Source organism: Ipomoea triloba, chromosome 14 (assembly GCF_003576645.1).
Source record: "Ipomoea triloba cultivar NCNSP0323 chromosome 14, ASM357664v1".
In the NCBI taxonomy this organism is placed as follows: domain Eukaryota; kingdom Viridiplantae; phylum Streptophyta; class Magnoliopsida; order Solanales; family Convolvulaceae; genus Ipomoea; species Ipomoea triloba.
In genome coordinates this window covers 22,853,923-22,868,362 of record NC_044929.1, presented here as the reverse complement: position 1 = coordinate 22,868,362, position 14,440 = coordinate 22,853,923, and the positions used below count along the sequence as shown (strand labels likewise).

Below are 14,440 nucleotides of genomic sequence, written 5' to 3'. Positions count from 1 at the left end.
TATGGTTTGCGAGTTATTACATATTAATAAAATTTATTCAAATAAAGTCTCAAATAATAACAGGGGGTTTCTTATTTTAAAAAAAAAAAAAGCCTATAGGAACAAAAAAATAGTCATACTCTTGATAGATAAGAGATGATGAAGAATAGAAGACCTCTTGTGCGCAAAGTGCACAGGTAAGGGATGAAAACTTGAAGAACTTGTCGGACAAAATCTTCTTAGTGTAATTTACCTATGCAGTGTGAGTTGTGAGTTATTACACATTAATAAAATTTACCTAATATACACTCTCAGATAATAACATGAATTTTCTTATTAGAAAAATTAATAGCTATAAGAACAAAAAATAGTCATACTCTTGACATATCAGTTGATCCATTGTGCGCAGAGTGGGCAAGGGATGAAAACTTAAAGCCTGCATAGGCAACTCGGTTGGTCACATGGATGAAGTTTGGAAAGAAATGCTAGGGATCGAGTCTCACCAGCGGCCTCTGTGTTCAGCTGAATTACCAGTGTAGCTACATCCTCTCAGATGTTTTGTCGAGCCGGGGCGTGGAGAACCTAGAGTTGTACATGGTACTTTCAATTTCATGATTGTATTCCAGGCTGAGCACAACATTCTTATGCACCCATTTCATATGTTAGGCGTAGCTGGTGTATTCGGCGGCTCCCTATTCAGTGCTATGCATGGTTCCTTGGCGGCTCCCTATTCAGTGCTATGCATGGTTCCTTGGTAACTTCTAGTTTGATCAGGGAAACCACAGAAAATGAATCTGCTAACGAAGGTTACAGATTCGGTCAAGAGGAAGAAACTTATAACTTATAATATCGTAGCTGTAGAACAACTCTCGTTCGCCGATTGATCTTCCAATATGCTAGTTTCAACAACTCTCGTTCGCCGATTGATCTTCCAATATGCTAGTTTCAACAACTCTCGTTCGTTACACTTCTTCTTAGAAGAATTCTCAACCTACTGAAGCACACAAAAAGTCAACAGATGCCTCCACTGAGACTCGAACCCACTCCCTTCCACATGGGAGTGTACACCGGATGCCGCTTAACCACAAGGTCTTTGGCAAGCTTAACTATTATAAAATAAGAAATAAAAAAATAGTGAGAGTAATATGATACACGTGGGACACATAAAAGGCAAGGACAAAAACCTAATCTTGAATTCTCCTATTTTGTCGTCTCTTTCCCTAGTCCCTATACCCGACCGGTTGACACCAACCAGTCAAAATCCAACTCCCCGACAAACAAATAAATTCAACCTTAACCCCTCTCCTGCAACTCTTAATTTTCATATGTAAACCACTCTGTCTCAGATCTTTCCCTCTTCAATTCATCATCGTCACGCAAATCTGTGTTGCAGATCAGAGATTCCACCCCCGCCATGCATGCATCGCCGCCTTAATTAGCTTCTCTGTAATCTATATATAGTAATGGCGGCGGAAAACCCTGTCGGCGGCGGCCGCCTGGAAAGCTTGCTCCAAACTGCCGTTCAGTCTGTTCAGTGGACTTACAGCCTTTTCTGGAAGCTTTGTCCACACAATGGGTAAAAACTATTTTAATTATATTGTTGTTTAATCCAGTTTTTTTAAATATTCCCTCAAATTAGGTCATAGTTTATCATACTTTTCAATTTTAGTATATGACTATTCAATTTTTTTTTTCCATATTTAGTTACTCGTTCAATTTTCTAGCCAATCTAAGTCGTAAGTCTTAACCGGCCTTTTGGTGCTTTATTTTATACGTTTTCGCTTAAGTTGACTAAAATGCTAAACTAGAGACTAAACGTGAAAGAAATTGAATAGTACCTACACCAAAAATTAAAAATTTTGATAGTCGTGACCTAATTTAGGACTCGGGAGGGATATTATAGTCAAGAGACTTATAACTGTTATAAGCTAGTTGAAATAATCATAAAAGCTAGTTTAAAGCTGAAAGTTTAAAAGCTAGTAGCTAGTGACTTATTTTAAAATGTTATTTAGGGTAGCGTTTCAGAATAAGTTATTATTTTAAGCTTTATATAAATTTTGTTGCGTGTTTATGTTTATTTGTGGTGGTAGGATGTTGGTGTGGAGCGATGGGTATTATAACGGAGCTATAAAGACGAGGAAAACGGTGCAGGGGACGGAGGTTAGTGCGGAAGAGGCTTCCCTCCATAGAAGTCAGCAGATTAAGGAGCTTTACGAGTCCCTCTCTTCCACCGCCGAAGAATCAAACGGTGGCGGCGGCGGCGGCCAGCAGCCGCCACGACGCCCCTCCGCCGCCTTGTCGCCGGAGGACTTGACGGAGTCCGAGTGGTTCTACCTCATGTGCATCTCCTTCTCTTTTCCATCTGCCCTCGGGTACGTCTGCATTTACTTCAATTCTTCTATTTTTAGTTTCTTCATACCTTAAATTTTGCTTCATTTTGGTACGTTTAGTCATAAACGTTCAAATTGATCAGATGTGTTACTTCAACTTTTAAATTGTTATCATCTATGATCCAAGTTAATCACATATGCTCCTTCAACTATTAAAGTCTAACCAGCCAGAGGACCATGACTGATTAAATTTCGAAAGTTGAAGGGTCATGGGTGGTTAACTTGGACCAGGAAACCACAGATGGTCAATTAGAAAATTTAGGAGTAAACGTGACAAAATCACTATACTCGGAGGATTGCATGTGGCATTAACTCTATTTAATTACCACTCAACTAGGAGCTGGAGCATGACCAAATGAAATATAGTCATTTAAAAAGTGAGGGCTGATATATGGGGACATGATCTGAGAACATAGTTCTCCTGTATAATCATTACAAACTTGAAAATTTAGTAATGGTGATACACCGATACAAATTCAATTTACTACTTGAGTCTACTAATTCGGCCCACGAAATAAATATCGTGTATATATTCACTAGATATTCAACTTCAGTAATAATATTGAAGACCTAGACATCAGATTTGAATATTAATTTGATCACATAGGTAGTTATCGGAGACATTAATATATAGGAGTGTAAGATTCAAAATGCTGTTTTAGGGGTTGGAGATCATTGATTAGGGAAACTGCGAAATCCAAAGTTTACCATATGAAGAAAGGGGGGACTAGGGTTGGTGTGAAATAAGATGCAAATTTAATTAAAGTTAAAGCTGCATAGCCTACCACTACAAGGATTTAAAGAAAGTGTAAATATGTCTGAAATGGTGGTCGAGAAAGTAAGGAGTGTTCTCATATTAAAAGTCACGAATTTAATTCTCGTCAATACCTTCTTAGTTTAGTTCTTACCAGTTCGAAGTTTACTTAATATGTGCTCCCGAATAATAGCTACGAATTTTTTAGGTTATTTGGCATAGCGCAACCTATCATGCATGCATTTATTATTTTTTTTTCAAATGTAGGTTACCAGGCAAGGCCTATGCAAAACGGCAGCATATATGGCTCACCGGTGCAAATGAGGTCGAAAGCAAAGTCTTTTCTAGAGCAATTCTCGCCAAGGTACCACACAATTTAAGCTGATAGTAAGAGTATACATTTTTATTGCTCCAAAAAGGATAATCGAATGACTAAAGCATAAACCTCAGTTCGTACTATAAAATCATTAATTCAATATTTATCAACACTCTTAGCTCTTCTCTTTGCTAGTGCAGTTTATCTCTCTATATGTAATTAATCTTTGATTATTTTGTTGTTTCTTGGGTACGTGAACCGTGCTAAATGCTACTCCACGTAATAGAGTGCTCGAATACAGGTATGTCATCATCGTTTCCTGCGAATATGCATGCATGCAAACCTTAACTTTCATCCTTTTTACAGTACGTAGATTGTTTATGTACGATGTTGTCGTGCAGACGGTCGTTTGCATTCCTCTAATGGATGGCGTGGTTGAACTGGGAACAACGGAAAGGGTACATATCTCTATAATTTTATATCTATAAGTATATACAAAGTATAACTAACAAATTAAATTTGAGGGGCAACCCAGTTCGATTGGTCTAGCTGTTGATTCTCTCAATTTCAGCCCGTTAATTAGGTTCTCCAGTGTTAAGCATATATATATAATACATAAACATAAATATATATAACCCAATTATTGTCATGAGCTTTTAGTTAAAATGGAGCAAATGCTTCAACCTCATGTCAATAGTTATATGATGGACCCCGGAAAGATGAACCCGTTACAATTTACCTATTGAATATTCACAATTTACATTTTGAATGTTTACAATTTGAATTATGAACATTTAGTATATAAATAATATATTTTTGGTTCCGGTCCACAAAATAATTTGCCACCATCTGTCAACTGTCAAAGGTTTGCTTACAGACAGTCAGTTAGGATGGAACATGTGTTTCAATTTAGGTAGACTTTCTTGGTTTAAATTTGAGGGTTTTAACGTAGGTTAAAGAAGACTATGAATTCATCCAACTTATCAAGAACCATTTTTTGGAGCCCCACCCCCACCATCATCATCATCCAAAGCCTGCATTATCTGAGCACTCCTCATCGGAGCCGCCGTCTCAACAATTACATTCCCCGGTCATGGCTTCCGGCCATCACCGCCGCCAAGACCGAGCCGAAGAGGAAGAGGAAGACGAGGAGGAGGAAGAAGAAGACGACGACGAAGAAGATGAAGAGGAAGAGTTGCAGTCGGATGCTGACGTCAGCCCTAAGAACCAGCAAACCGGCGACCATGTTATGGCGACGGCGCCGGAGGAGGAGGGGGAGGAGAACATTAACGGTGTGGTGGCGGAAACAACGAACGTGGCGGCGGCTAGCGAGCTGATGCAGTTTGAGATGTCGGAAAGTATTCGTCTAGGAACGCCCGACGATGCCTCCACCGATTTGGATTCAGATTTTCATCTTCTTCCCCAAATGCCTCACTGCCAAAACCCTAATTTCTTATCTCATCAAGGTATGTATACCTCTATTTCCCCTTATCTATTGTCCTGATGAGTTCTACTGTATATACTCCCAAATTCTATTATATTATTTTTACTTCATGATGTGGTAACTAAAGATAGGACAGTCGAGATTAAGAAGTGGAAGTCCAAGTAATATTTTTCTATATTAAGCAGTGACAAACCTCACACTAATACAGTAGTTGATACAACCGTAAAATCATAATACTTGATACAACTTTAAAATCATATTTATCTGTACCCAATAAAGAAGATTTTAACACAATTAACTCAATCAATATATAAATTTAATTATATTTGATAAGGAATAATCTCACCATATATTCAATTGTATAACAGTATATGTCAAGTATGGAGTAAAAGGAAGAATTTCGCCCCAAGAAATCTTATTCATTGTTCTTCCATTCAAAAGAATAGAAACCATTATTACCCTGAGGTGTTTTTAGAGAGAAGTAGAGTGGGGACCCCCTTCATGCAGGATTAATGTCCCTTTTTTTAAAGTTAGCACTTGTACCCGTATACCGTCTACATACTAAATATTTAGGGCGGTATACCCAGGATATATTCCCTATTAATATTATTGTAGAGTAAAATAATTTGATATACCTCAAATAATGAATCAAGTTTAACTCGAGTACTTCAATTAAAACTCGAATAGGTTGGGACCATAATGAGACTTTCTATGTGTGTCTATTCCCAAGATGAACATTCATAGAAGCCCCATCATGTCCGCCTCTAATCTAGTCCATGCAGATCGAAATGAAAGTTCATCGACCCCATACTACATCTATCTTTGCATGTAGACCCCAGTTAACTTTCAAACCAGCCCCATCTTGCCTGTCTCGACAAATTATATCATGGATCAGAGTCTACCTTGTTTGTAAAGCTTGATTCAAAAATAATCTTTAGATTTTATATCTGTAGTTGACACATTATGTACCTACAGTTGACATTAGTTATCATATTATGTGTAAGCAATTATCAAGTTATTTGTTTACCTGAGTTAATTGAAAATACAAAATTTTTGTATCAGTATTCACAATGCAATATGAACCCTGATCTATGGTATAATAATTGGTCTGCCTCTAACTCCATCACATGTTGAAATGTTTTGAAAATGTACATTGAGTAAACTTTGTTCTTACGTAATGTAGAAAAACTGGTAAATTATTCCGGAGATGTAAAATGCCAACTACTTCTATACTATATAGAGTATTGTTATTTTTCTTTAAATATTTATAATTTGGAGAGAATTGGATAATGAAATATTATATATATATATATATATACACACACACATGGTTAAAAAATCGCTAGGCGGCCTGAGCGCCTAGGACGCTTAGGAGGTATTAATCGGCCCCGTGTATTTTTTTTTTTTAAATTTTGTTTTAGTATTCTTAATTTTTTAAAGATTAATAATTATAAAGTATATTATACTTTAATACTTATTAATACTAAATTATTAAATATTAACATAAACATATCCAGAGTTTGTACAATTTAATGTTATTTTGCTCAAAACGATGTTTTTGTGAATGATATAACCATTAAGAAAAAAAAAACCAATAGTTAATCATGGTGCCTAAATGATTAAGTCGGCGCCTAGGAGCCCTAGGCGATCAGTGCGTAAGCGGCCTAGACGGTATTTAGGCAGAGCTTAGGCGGTCGCCTAGCCGACCAGCTACCTAGACCACCATTTAAGGTGATACGCTAGGCGGTCGACCGCGCCTTGGCGGGGATTATTCGGCGCCTAGGCCCGATTTTTGTAAATGTATATATATATATCATATGTGCATCAAATACACTAATATTAAATGCATTTGCACAGGAGCCCCTATTATGGACGAATTTTCACGAGAGGAAACCCATTACTCCGAAACAATATCGAGCATCCTTCGGCATCAATGTGGGCAGTGGTCGGAGTTCTCAACCACCGTTGCCGGAGACTACGTCGCCCACTCCGCCACCTCCGCCTTCTCAAGTTGGACCACCGCCGCCACCTCAACCTGTTCCACCCACCGCTCCTCCGCCCAGTGGATCCTCAAATTCGCCCTTCTCACCGTCCCATTTCTCCATGAAAAAAATTCTCACGGCGCCGCCGCTACTATTCCGTCGTCTAAGCTCTGCAAGGCCGCACCGCAAGAAGAGCCCAACGTCAACCACGTCCTGGCGGAGCGCCGCCGCCGGGAAAAGCTGAACGAGCGGTTCATTATCCTCCGATCGCTCGTGCCTTTCGTGACGAAAATGGACAAGGCCTCCATCCTCGGCGACACCATTGAGTACGTCAAGCAGCTGCGCCGAAGAATCCAGGAGCTGGAGGCGGCGCGTGGGGGCGCGTGGAAGGTTGACCGCCAGTCGATTACCGGCGGGGTTGCACGGAAGAATCCAGCCCAGAAATGTGGGGCCTCCAGAACTCAGATGGGTCCCAGGCTGAGTAAGAGGGGGGTGAGGACGGCGGAGAGGCCGGCGAATGACACGGCGGAGGACGCGGTGGTTCAAGTGGAGGTTTCTATCATTGAGAGTGATGCACTGGTGGAGATTCGGTGCACTTATAGGGAGGGCTTAATCTTGGATGTCATGCAGATGCTTAAGGAGCTTGGACTTGAAATCACGACCGTCCAATCTTCTGTTAACGGTGGGATCTTTAGTGCGGAATTAAGGGCTAAGGTATGGTGTACCAAAAAAAATATTTTAATCCCTCAATTATTAAATTGATGGTTATCTTTTTACGAAGTATCTTTTAGGATAACACTTATGTGAAACCGTCTATCCGGACCGGATCTTTGATTAAATAGCATTTTTCATTTATAATAAACCAAAAATATATATTACTTCACAAATAATTAAAAGAAGAAAACTGACAAGAAGCCCCAAAATATATATTACTTCACAAATAATTAAAAGAAGAAAACTGACAAGAAGCCCCAAGATGAGTGATCAATGGTACCAAAATGACACAAAGTTCTCTTTCGATCGAACTTGTTGCACAGGATCTTTCTAGTGCAATTTACGGCATTTGAATAGTAACTACAGTTTCACTCATTATTAAAAAAAAAAAAAAAAGTGACAACAAATATAATTGAATCATTTTCTCTTTATGTTATACTTTTGGTGTGGGATTGGGTGCAAGCTATTTTACTTAATTATTCTGTTTAATGTTTGTGTTTTCAGCTTAAAGAAAATTTGAAAGGCAGGAAAGCAACAATCATGGAAGTGAAAAAGGCAATTCATAGTATAATTCCTCAGTTTTAGCTATGGAGAAATATGCATTCCAAGAGACAACATCAAGGTAGCCACTAGTAGTCTAGTAGTGTAACTCTTGTGGTCACTGTAAATTTATAATACTGCTGCTATTGTTACAATGGATGGATTACACAAAAAAATGACCCAGTTGATAATATCAGAGCAAAATCTATTCATTCAAGCAGATTTCATGAATAAATTAGAAAAACAATAAGGGAAGAAAGGAGAAACAAATTGTTACAAAAATTGAGAATTCCCAGTCAGATAATGGATCTTCAACCCAGCATTTCCCCATCAGGGCCAGTAACCATCTTCTCCAAATCCTCCTGTGACAGGAGTGTTTTCTTGCCCAGAGCGCCGCTTTTATCATACGGCTGTGCCATTTTGCGTAGGAACTGCATTGGGCGTAGCAAAGGGGATTAGGAGCGGGGATCTTTGGTTCCCGAATACCCCCCATAATATCGAAGAAAATTTGGAGTCAGTGGGAAGAGACAAAATCACATGGTTTGTTTATCTAAAAACATAATAAGTCCTAATCAAGGTTATATCCTTGATTTATGTCCCTCTTTTTGGATGCTAATAAATTTATAAATTTTACTTTAAATGTTGTACACTTCAATGTTATTAGACAAAATTGTCCCCACTACATTTTTGTTATACAAAACTACCCTTACACCGTTATAACACCGTTACTTTTAACCCCATCATTATTATCATACACCTATATCTATCATATCTTTTTCCTATTCTTTAATTGTCATTTTATTAAAATTATTATATAATTAATTTAATGGTTGATTATATTTTAATTAAATTTCTATGAATGGTAAATCATATATTTGTATTAAGTACATATATTATTTGTGTATATATAATTTGAATTATACATTTTAATTATTTGTATGTATTAATATTTTAATATTGGGCATAAATTTTCGCGCATCGCGCGTACAAAATACTAGTAGTAAAAATAAATACCTCCTTTGCTATGTGAATGGCCATATCTGTGCTCAAGTTCAGGTGTGCATCTCGTAAATGCGACAATATCCATCCTGGCAACTTAGATCGCTTGTCATGTCGGCTATACCTGAACGCATCATCGATCATCCATGTATAGGTTCATTGTGATTGACAAATATCCAAATAGTAGGGCATACTAATTTGTGCAAAGTATTTGTTCATTTGTTCCTCGGTCTAGATTTTGGAAAGAATTATACGATGTCACTCGTGTGAGGGTTTACTAATATTAACCACCTTCTCGGCCACAACTATGACAAGAAAAGATAAATTGATGTGACCTAGAAGTCAAATAAAGGACACGAACCTCTTGTCAGCGAAAATCATCATCCCATAATCTGCCTTTGAACGAATAACTCGTCCTACACATTGTGCAGCTTGTCTCTGGAAAGTGCAGGCTAAATTAGAAAATATTGGGGAAAAATCATGGTTGCAATAGGCGCTAGTTGCGCGGTAGACTGGCGCCTAGCGCCTAAGCGGTCTAGGTGGCGACCTATAAAAATAAAAAATAATGCATGTATGTGGGTGTATGTCATATATATATATATATATATATATATAAATACGACTGTGCCATTTTGCGAAGGAACTGCATTGGGCGTAGCAAAGGGGATTAGGAGCGGGGATCTTTGGTTCCCGAATACCCCCCATAATATCGAAGAAAATTTGGAGTCAGTGGGAAGAGACGAAATCACATGGTTTGTTTATAGTAAAAATAAATACCTCCTTTGCATACTTCTCTTACTTATATAAATAAATAAATTTAAATATATATAAATATAATAAAAAAATTAACAAGGCCGACTCGCTTGAGTTAACTCAGCTAACTCCGCCGAGTTTGACAAGTTAACTCGGCCGGGTCGGCCGCCAAATCAGTCCAGTCGGCCGAGTTAGGCGCTAGGCGGGGGATTTTTGCAACAGTGGGAAAAATAGAGAACTGCAAAATTCAATTTCGGCAGGATCTGTCAATACCAGAGCATCAAATGTCAGAAAATCGCCCTCTTTGATCTGGAAAGTCTCCCTTAGGTACTCCAGTCTTGCAAGCAATATTCTGCAATATAGAACTGGTCAGATCCCCGTGGCATACAATCAAGCAAACTAGAATGTAACTATTGAAATCTATTTCAGTTTACCTGCTTAATGTGTACTGGAAAGGAACCCCACACATGATAACAAGCCTTCCATAATGTCTATCAAAGTCGATACCTTCAGCTACTTTCCCCCTGCAATGGAAATAAATTGACATGGTGAAGGCCAGTATTAGTACTCTATACTTTTTTCGGTAAGTAGTAAAAATAACGTATTTGTAGATTAATACCACTATTTTTATAACACTATTATTGTGCAGAGTAACCTGCTTAGTTTATCAAATTTCATCCTTTATATTCCTTAATCCTTCAAGAAATTTCACCAGTAAATGTAAGTGATCAAAGCAAAATTTACACCACTTTCAATCAATGGTGAATTCGTGATTCAAGTATGCCAGGGATCTACCTTGCAACAGAGAAGAAAATAGCACCCCTCCCACAATCACAAGCTCGGCGATAGTTATCCAAAGCCAATGTAGTCTCTACAACATCTTGGGTCTCGATGAAGACTAGTTTATGCTGCATTATATCCTGTGGCATGAATTGGGAAAAAATAAGAGAAAATGCCAAAAGAAAATAGCAACACGCCTGCACCCTAAGCTACCACAAATGAGCAAGGACAGGGAGCCAGGCAAACAAGATAAAAGGGGGAATTGATAAAGATATGTATTAATAAAGAATTTAGACAAAGAAAATGAAAAGAGTTCGATCTGACAAGCAAAAAAAGAGACTAAATCAGGTTGCAGATTTTCACCTTTAGAAGTCCAGAGTTGTGCCAACTATTGACTATTCCATCCATATAAGAATAACTGACAAAGAAACAGACAATCCCATCCGGAACAACGGATGCCATTTCTAACAAAAGCTTCCCATAATTTTTCTCCACACCAGGATCACTTCTTAGATCATATTTTGTGCTCACAGGAAGCTGATCACTAGAAATAGAGGAGTAGAAAAGGGTAGAAGTTATTTAAACAAGCAGCACCAATGTAGTTAGTTAGACAATAAAATGAATAAGGAAAGGGAGGTTGACAATTGAATAAACAGAAGCTAAGTTGGCTGAAACCGTACCTTCCCCGAGTGAGAACCATAGGACATATGCAATCCCTCGTCAATGACATTTTAAAACTCCGACTACATACTGGATTGAAGTTGAGAAGACGAGGGTAAAGATCAATTGGGCTAAGTGTCCCAGAGGTTATAACAACGGACTGGAAACGTTCAAATACAGGCTTTATGGCAATAGAAGCATCATGACAGCTTAGCTGGGATATCAAAAAAATTATTCTGTAAGAGCACCAATAATAATGAAATGGTAAAAAGAAGGTAGTTCAAGAATAGGAGAAGGAAACTAATAGCATCTAATCAAATAAGCTCACTTTTTCAGCAAAAGTCTAACAGAGTCTATAACCTTATGATAATTAAACTACCAATGAGAGATTGAAAACAAATGATTCAATCCAGGGCATACCGTATCCACTTAAGGCTAACCGGAGGCATTTATTAAGGCGAATATGCTTCTCAATTATGACCTTTTATAGGAGTTAATGTGAAACAATCAGCACTGTATCATTTGACTTGAAAGTGAAACCATTCATTAGAAACAAACCTGAAGAACAGGATCAGGAATATCTGGCATTCTCTCATCAAAAGGTTCGATTATAATTGAGAATCCTCTTGTGTATGTCCCCACCAATGTTGCAAGGTCACATATGGTTTGGATATGTAAAAATTCATCAGTATCAGTGATCTCCAGAGTCAGCATGAGGGAATGAAGCCTGTCATAACAAAATCTCAACATTTTCTGATCAATTCCAACTTGTGCATTGATGGAAGCAACAAAGGAAACAGGCCCCTCCTTTTCAACATTCTCAGCCTGTAATCTCCCTTTAAGGTACTGAACTAGTCTCCGCAACACAGACAAGAAATGTTCTGCTCGCCTTATATTTCCTGGAACTGCTTCCTTTAAGATATCATCTGGCAATGAGGGATTTGCAAGCCATCCATCCGAAACTGCAGAAGGAGGTGTAAGTGTGCATTCCATGGTTACCATTAAAAGTTAGAATTGTACAATTCAACTAACAGTTACAGAACTGAATTGAACTTACTGGGTAGGTTCCCCCTTTGTGCAAGACCATCAACTAGACGATTATACTCTGCACGCAACCGACCAGCATCCGTGGCCTTCAACCTTCCTACCAAGTCAATCAAAGTTCAAAACAAATTGTCTCAAAGTTGTCAAGACTAACAGGAAAACACAAAGCAGACGAAAGCATAGAACTAGCGCGTATTGGAAGTAACCACTAGTAAAACTACCAGCCACCACCTAAAGAAGGCATCTTGAACAAAACATTTACCTATCAATCTCCTGCGTCATCCTATTTAGATTCCTAGTTGCCCCTTCAAGTGTCTGCCTCCTTACACTCACACTAAGTGCCTCGATACATACATTATCAATGTTGTGAGCCTCATCAAACACCACAACACTCTCTCTTTGCATCTCCTTTGATATGATTCCAGCAACTTTTGGATCAAGAAGGTATTGGTAACTATAAACTACCACATCTGCACGCTGCACCATATGGCGTGCTAGAAAGTAAGGGCACCAACCTTTCTCTTTACCAAAAACTTTAAGATCCTGTAAGAATTGTGGTTAAACATGATTAATAAACCCCAATCCAACAGAAAATATTAAGCATAACAAATTAAATATGCTGAATTGAATTTTGCTTCCACAGGCACTAAAAAACGAGACATTATTGGTAATTAAATGAAACCGGAAGGTAATTAAGATAAATTTGAACCTGCAGAGTATAAACACCAGAAGGCAAGGAGGTATCAGCAGACGACCTCTCGTAATTCTCAAAAAATGGACAAGTAGGAATGTTAGGGTTTTCCGCAGCTAAGGACCGGACCCAACTGGCGGTGAGCTTTCGGCAAGCGGCGTCAACAGAATCCCGATTCTCAGCGGAGACCACGTCGGGATTAACGCACAAATTCTTCCTCGACGACAGCCCAATCGCGAGCATTTTGGCGCGATCCCCGCAGTTTTTGAGCTGGTAGTTATACAGCAGCTTGAGTTCCGCTAAGGTTTTCTCCATCTCGTGAACGGTTCGAGTGCAATAAAGGAGCTTAATCTTATCGGCCGGCTTCGACAGCTGGTAACTGGTGATCAACGATAGCAAGGCTATGGTTTTTCCGGTCCCCGTCGGCATCTCCAAAAGGCAGTGGCCTTTAGCATCTAACGCACGCTTCAGCTCCAGCATATACTGGTACTGCTCGGGGTATATGTTGTCGTACGGGAAGTACACCACTACGTCTTCGATTTGGAACTTCATCTCTCCCCGCCGTCTCTCTTTCTCGTTGAATCTCCGCCGGATCCCCCACCGGAAACGAGAGTGCAGTGACGGAGGATTTCAGAGCTCTGGTAGACTGAGCATTTAGGGTTGAGGAGAAATATGACTTTACATTATTATTATTATTATTATTATTATTATTATTATATTATTATTATTATTATTATTATTATATATTATATATTACGGAGTATATATGTATTTATTTATTTATTTATTTAAAAAAAGGAACTATTTTCGATTTGGTTCCTCTAAAACTGGTACCAATCTGTACTTCGGTTCAGTAAAATCAAACCATTTTGCCTACGCCTAGTTTGAGTCAAATGATATTCGAGCTATTGGGTCAAGTTCTCAAACGAGGTTTTGCCTGATTCGATTTTTACTTATATTTTTAAATAAAATGGATAATTGGACATTGAGTTCAGAGGTTTATGATACTTGTACTTTGACATTTAACTTTTATTCCTCTCCCCACCCCCCGCCCCGCTTTTTTATTTTATTTTTTATTTAAGAGCACTTTTTACATCATTTTTAAATATCAAAATTTTTATATTAACACTAAAATAACTAGTATAAACAATTGAGTTGTAAATAACTAAGTCAAACATCATTAATTAAACTTGACTAGTAAAATATATAGGACAAATGAAGTCTTTTTCAATCAATTTATCGATCATACCATTGCAAACATAAATATAATGTTATGTATTAGGAACATAACTGGTTTTTTCAAAAGATGATCGCTCAATCCTCCCAAGTTGATTATGTTTCTATAAAAGGAAATAATTAGGCATGGCTATAAGACACAATTCAACTAATTAATT

The 14,440-nt window shown here is 38.1% G+C and overlaps 2 protein-coding genes across 2 annotated transcripts; one reads left to right on the top strand and one right to left on the bottom strand.

Moving 5' to 3' along the window:
* The first annotated feature begins 1,320 nt into the window (after positions 1-1,320).
* On the top strand, positions 1,321-8,385 carry LOC116004470 (basic helix-loop-helix protein A). Its single transcript, XM_031244533.1, has 8 exons — positions 1,321-1,555; positions 2,070-2,351; positions 3,391-3,487; positions 3,726-3,740; positions 3,841-3,897; positions 4,392-4,905; positions 6,741-7,579; positions 8,084-8,385. The coding sequence occupies exons 1-8, from the start codon at positions 1,443-1,445 to the stop codon at positions 8,162-8,164; spliced, it is 1,998 nt and encodes a 665-aa protein (XP_031100393.1). The 5' UTR covers positions 1,321-1,442; the 3' UTR covers positions 8,165-8,385.
* On the bottom strand, positions 8,159-13,703 carry LOC116004469 (general transcription and DNA repair factor IIH helicase subunit XPD). The gene is made up of 12 exons (XM_031244532.1): positions 13,065-13,703; positions 12,618-12,898; positions 12,369-12,451; positions 11,870-12,273; positions 11,332-11,525; positions 11,015-11,195; positions 10,667-10,791; positions 10,306-10,395; positions 10,145-10,223; positions 9,480-9,556; positions 9,134-9,242; positions 8,159-8,550 (listed from the first exon to the last, which is right to left on the bottom strand). Exons 1-12 carry the CDS (start codon positions 13,596-13,598, stop codon positions 8,431-8,433), a joined length of 2,277 nt encoding a protein of 758 aa, XP_031100392.1. The 5' UTR covers positions 13,599-13,703; the 3' UTR covers positions 8,159-8,430.
* Between the last annotated feature and the right edge of the window lie 737 nt (positions 13,704-14,440).

What these genes read in the sequence shown, in the direction of transcription:
- LOC116004470 (XM_031244533.1), top strand. Translation starts at nt 1,443, where the DNA reads ATGGCGGCGGAAAACCCTGTCGGCGGCGGCCGCCTGGAAAGCTTGCTC. An exon ending in AAGCTTTGTCCACACAATGG is followed by an intron (nt 1,556 to 2,069) that starts GTAAAAACTATT and finishes TTGTGGTGGTAG; the next exon opens with GATGTTGGTGTGGAGCGATG. An exon ending in AACTGGGAACAACGGAAAGG is followed by an intron (nt 3,898 to 4,391) that starts GTACATATCTCT and finishes GTTTTAACGTAG; the next exon opens with GTTAAAGAAGACTATGAATT.
- LOC116004469 (XM_031244532.1), bottom strand. Translation starts at nt 13,598, where the DNA reads ATGAAGTTCCAAATCGAAGACGTAGTGGTGTACTTCCCGTACGACAAC. An exon ending in ATGGTTCTCACTCGGGGAAG is followed by an intron (nt 11,196 to 11,331) that starts GTACGGTTTCAG and finishes CTCTATTTCTAG; the next exon opens with TGATCAGCTTCCTGTGAGCA. An exon ending in CCATTCACATAGCAAAGGAG is followed by an intron (nt 8,551 to 9,133) that starts GTATTTATTTTT and finishes CGCCCAATGCAG; the next exon opens with TTCCTACGCAAAATGGCACA.